The following is a 5622-nucleotide window of genomic DNA, read 5'->3' as shown; positions in this document are numbered from 1 at the left end:
AAAAAAAAAAAACAAAACAGATTTATAATTAACCAAGTGAATCAAACAAATGGAAGAAATGAGTGTTCTACTTGGAAACCAAAACTTAAGTAATAAAGTAACCATAGAGTCAATTAGTTAAATTCAAGTCAAAGGAGTGTACCACCTTCCATTCCACCCAAAATAGACCCTCCAAAGTACATGTAAACAACATTAACATAGTACAGAGTTTTCAAAAGGGGGAATTTCAAACAGGAACTCAAGAATACAAACTTTTAGGTTGAAGTATAGTTAGCATGAAACTAGCCTGATGAGAAAATCTTGTCCTAGAAGGAGGAGCAGGTGAACAAGAGAAGAAAAACGATAGATGTAAACCCAAAAACACTGGGATCTCACCAGAGTCTAGACCATGCCCACACATACACATACACACACACACACACACAAGAAAATCTTTCGAAATGACAATTCATCATAAATTCACCACTAAAAGTGAAAGCTAGGTTATGATAAACAAATTCTCACCTGCTGTTGCTGGTAATTTCCATATCCTGGATACGCTCCATAAGAATACATGTTAGGATCTTGTGGAGCTGGTGCATATCCATATGATTCATAACCTTGAGCATACCCATAATATCCACCATTCCACTGGTTTTGATCAGGTTGTGCCTGTGCCTGTGCCTGTGCCTGTGCCTGAGCCACAGATGCATCCTGCATATTTATCAGATTGGGAGCACATAAATTTGCATTTTTTTTAAGGACTGATCACTTACTAATTGCTCACATGAACACACCTGTCTGTTTGAAGGGCTACGTCCCCACGAAAGTCGAATATTTTGTCCCCCCAACTGAGTTCCATTTAACATCAGCAAAGCTTCCTCAGCACAAGCTCTGAAACATCATATACAAAAAAACATGAAAAACAAGCCACGGATTTGATACTCCCAAAATCAAGCATGGCTCTAAAGATATTAAGGTACGCTCTAACCTGTTCGCAAATTGAACAAACCCACAGCGCTTTCCCACTGGTATTTTCACATGAACTAACTCCCCAAATTGGCAAAAAATTTGCCTCAAATGGTCCTCTGTAACATTGGAATCCAAACCACCAACAAATATCTGCACTCAAAATTGACAAGTGTCACAATCAAATGGTAGAAATGACCTGTACACATCTAAAACAGAATAGAGTACGCACAGTTGTATTATTGGCATCATTCTCGTTCTGAGTTCCTTGTGTATTCTGGAAAGAAGCTGCAAATAACAAATGCATATGAAAAAAGGGAAACAAATAGATAATGAAGCTAGAAAAAGGCCTAGCGAGGGTATAAGATGAAAGTGAATATAATATATATATACATATATATATATATATCACACACATCACCAGCCCACGATTTTCCCCTCAAGAGACTAACTGCAAAGCATAAGCACCAAGCACGAAAGCGAGCAACACAGAGTAAGTCAAACAAAATATTGTTCTTAATCCAACCAACCTACAACTGGTGGGGGGTAAGTAGGATGAACCCAAGGTTTAGAAATACACACCCTTCTTAATCCAACCAACCTACAAGTGGTGTGGAGTAAGTGGTATGAACCCAAGGTTCAGAAATACACACCCCTGCGACAGATCTCAATAAAACCCTTAGAATTTAGGACAACAGTAGGGTCAATTTCAACCTTTTCTAATGAAGGTCAGATTTTGACCAATGTTCATAACCTATTGCAATAGTTATTCCCCAGAATACAGCAATGTTTTAATGGTTGGATTGAGCACGACAATTAAATAAAGAAATCTAAAACTTCAAAAGAAAAACCAGAATTAGGATATTTTCTATTGCAGGAAATCAGATGCTTTGATCACTCTCAAATTCTGGTCGAAGTTCCGTCCAAGTGGGCTCTTCAATGCCCCAAAAGTGTAGGAAAAATTCAACCGTCAGATTGTAAGCCATGGGCTGGTTACAGAATTAGCAAGTATAGTTCCTAAAATCTAGGAACTTTAAGAACAGCAGACCGATAAGTCGGATACAGCAAATTACTCAAACTACCCTGCCGGAAGGGTGATTAAAACCTCCAAGTAGCAGCCCAATCTAACAGTTAGATTCCAGAAAGGAGATGGGATAGATGTGTGAGGGATTCAGCCTGGGCCTCTCACCCCACAGCTTTCTCAACGGTCAAAGAATTGTCTCTCATAATTTGGGAGCATAAAGCTGCAAATATTATTCATAAACTTGTCTCTCAAAGTGGCCTAATACAAAGAAAACTCATGGAATCAAAGGCTCAACACCTAAATAACCCAACCCAAGGCTTATGTCTAATAAAATAATCCCTTTGACTTATCTGCATCACATACATAACCCAACCCAAACCTACTTCAAATAACATTAGCCCGTTTAGGTGATTTGTCTGCATCAATTCTCCCCAACTTGACTACAAAGTCAAGGAATCAACATTATGTAATAAACATTCATCCATCTTCAAACCATAATAAAACTCTGGCAGCTTGTGGATGTTAGGAATAAAGTCTTCAACGAATAAAGTCTTCAACCGTGGGAGCTTTCTTGTAGAACAAATGTAACAGTAACATGAACTCTTATCTCTTCAGGAAGCCATACAGGATCTTAACTGTTTCTTAGGGAGTGTTCTTGACTTCGTCCTCACTCTTGGCCTCATATTCCACTACTACAGCAACCTTGTCCTCTTTGACCTCTTCTACATAATCTTCCACAGTAGACTCCAGGGGAAAAAAGTCTCCCACCTTCTGTGAGTTAACAAATTGTCTGGGAGGGAAAGCAGTGTTTGTTATCGAAGTATGTTCTCACATGATTGTCATAAGTAATTGGCTTGCCTGTGGTGTAGCAGTTCTCCATCCCTAGTATCGGTTGGAGTTTCGTGACGCAACCATTGTAGGATAGTGCTCACCTCTATGGTCCTCTAGAGTGGGCTGATGTGGTGACAGTGTATCCACGCATATCAACCCTCTACTTCATTCACCCTATTCTAATTCTTTGTGCATGATGCAATGGCATTATTGTGGCTGAACCAGCATAACCTGTGCTAGAAACCCAGACTGGAATGAAATCGAACCCAACCAAGCCCTTTTTTTTTTTTAAGGGGAGCAACCTAGTGCACAAGGCTCCCGCTACTACATGGTCAGGTAGAGGCAAATGTACGCAGCCTTACACCCTGCTTCGTAGGAGAGGTTTCCAAGGTTTAAACCTGTGACCAACATGTTTCAATAGTGCAATTTAATTGTTGTGCCACAGGCTCGCCCACCCCAATCAGGCATTAAATGATTCATCAACTTTAGTGATCATGTTAAATGATCTGGAAACCTCTATAAGCATAAGCATGAGGAGATTGTAGTATCAGATCCAATCAATGGGGAACTAATCCTAGTGGCTTGATCTAAAAGAGGTTATAGGTAGAAGTTGTATTCATGGAAACTTGAGGTAGCCCTGTGATTGGTGACAAGATGAGAATAATCAGTTTTTTTCCCCCCTCTAAGAACTCTGACAGCACTGGTAGAGGTTTCTGATACAAGGAAAAGAAAAAATGGAGGGGAACACCCAAAATTAAAAAGGATTTAACAGTGAATGTCTCAACAGAAAAAATGAGATTTAGGTTAATGGTACTAGCAAAATGTAAAATCTTAGGCAGTATTTGACAACGTTCTGTTTCTGCCGTTTCTACATTTTGTTGTTCCCAGAAATGGAGAAACAGCCTAAAAAGCATTTGACAAAGTTGTTCCGTTTCACCCATTTCTAGAAACATAAATCAAAATTTATGCCTATTTACAATTCTAGATACGACTTTTAGGAGTCGTTTCTAGAAACGAATTTGAGAAAAAAAAAAGTTGTCGTGCCTGATAAATCTCTCAACTATTTAAACCTAAAAAGAGGCAACCAAACCATCTCTCCCTTTTGGCATCCGATGATACTATTGGGGTTTTTAATTGCACTATGTCTGCAAAAAACATTTCGAGAAACAGGTTTATTAAACACCAAAAAAATCCGCTTTTGTTCCGAAAACGTGAAAAGTCGTTTATGCTATTTATAGACATAGAAATAGCAGAAACGTTATCAAACGGCGCCTTAGGTTGTGCAAACAGATAGAATTGAATACTACTATTATTGAAATGAAAATGGAAAAAGGTAGATTTGTGGATGGAGATACTAGGAATTGAGTTTGGCAATCTTATTAATCATGTGTCTGGAAACATTAGTGTCATTCTTATTTTGCTAGATATAACAACCTGTGAGATGGATAACTACTCACACTAGCTTTGCTGCTTTGACATATTTATTTTTGTAGTTGACTTTCTGCTCAACTTTTGGCCATTCACTTTCTTTTCTTTAACTCAGTGAAGTTTTGCATTTAGTAGCAATTTTGCATCAATCTTTCGTAGTATAAATTTTGAGTTACAGCCATGGGTTCAAAGACTGGAGTAAGTCTGATTTGTTTCGTTATAAACAATCTGATCAGTTGTACAATCCAAACCAAGTGTGAAAAGGATTTTGAATATTCCAGCCTCCATTATAGGAGTCTTTGATCTTAAATTGGGCCTTGCCCACCATTCCAAGGTTTAATTTCATCATCACTCCAAGCATCCGTCAGGTTGACAATATGGTGATTGCACCGACGTATTCCATTAGAACTCCCAAGGAAAATTTTATAGAACAATTACATGACCAGCAATGAAATATGTGGCTAGATGTTGGGCCGTGGAAACATGTAAACAAAATAGTGTAGCTGAAACGAGAATTTGAGATGAATGAGTGGTAAAACTAGAAAAGATAAAATAATGAATGAACAAATTAAGAGTTACTTTAGAAGCAGCTCCGATACATGACAAGTTGCTAGAAAGACATTTTAAGTGGTACGACATGTGCAATGAAGGCTTTTGAATGCTTCGGTAGGGAGGGGTGATGTGATTCAAATTGAATGCGCTAAAAGCATAATTGTCACGGCTTCTAGGCGATCCCAGGCGTTGGAGGGGGCCTGGATGTCAAGGCAACACAAAATGTTGCCTAAGTGTGCCTAGTCAACGACTCGACACCTTGACAACTGTCTAAAAGAGCCAAAAAAGGTAGTTCTAAAATGACTCTTAAGCAGTGAGAAAAGAGGAGTATAGCTTCAGAATAAAAACAAGTATGTCACTGAATAGATCTGATTGGATAGAAAGGATCCCTGTAGCCAAGGTTTGAAGTATAGCATATCGTATCAAAACCCATCGATATGATACGAACTGATACTTTAAACCTATCATATAGTAACCCTTTTAAAGACACTGATACCATACGATGTGATAAGGACCAATACCTTAAACACTGCCCGTAGCGGACCCCATTTTGTTGGGATGAAGCTGATATAGAATTGAGTTGAGTTGAATTGGGTTGAGTAAAAGTGATGAATCATTTACGCTGAAATTTAGTTGAGTCGAATTGGGTTGAATAAAAGTGATGAATCGTTTACTTAAAACTGTTGTGGAAGGAGAAAATTCAGTACATCACTTTTGAGCTCCAGCTCAATCACATCCAAATATGAACTGAATCTAACCAAGATATTACCCAAACTTATTCTGAAGGCATAATATGTATCACATGATGATACAAGTTGCCTGATTCAAATTTAACCCCT

At 38.4% G+C, this 5622-nt stretch overlaps 1 protein-coding gene across 3 annotated transcripts in view; it reads right to left on the bottom strand.

Moving 5' to 3' along the window:
* LOC122059535 (polyadenylate-binding protein RBP45-like) overlaps positions 1 to 5622 on the bottom strand; it is a gene marked incomplete at its 5' end in the record, with an annotated part of 12240 nt that overhangs the window by 1541 nt on the left and 5077 nt on the right. The window contains 4 exon segments of one of the 3 annotated variants that reach the window (XM_042622373.1): positions 505 to 693; positions 777 to 873; positions 971 to 1101; positions 1181 to 1236. In XM_042622373.1, coding sequence (XP_042478307.1) covers positions 505 to 693; positions 777 to 873; positions 971 to 1101; positions 1181 to 1236 — 473 coding nt within the window. 3 annotated transcript variants of the gene reach the window in all.

This window comes from Macadamia integrifolia, chromosome 13 (genome assembly GCF_013358625.1).
Source record: "Macadamia integrifolia cultivar HAES 741 chromosome 13, SCU_Mint_v3, whole genome shotgun sequence".
Lineage (NCBI taxonomy): Eukaryota > Viridiplantae > Streptophyta > Magnoliopsida > Proteales > Proteaceae > Macadamia > Macadamia integrifolia.
The sequence above is the reverse complement of the archived record's forward strand: the minus strand, read 5'-3'. Positions and strand labels throughout refer to the sequence as shown.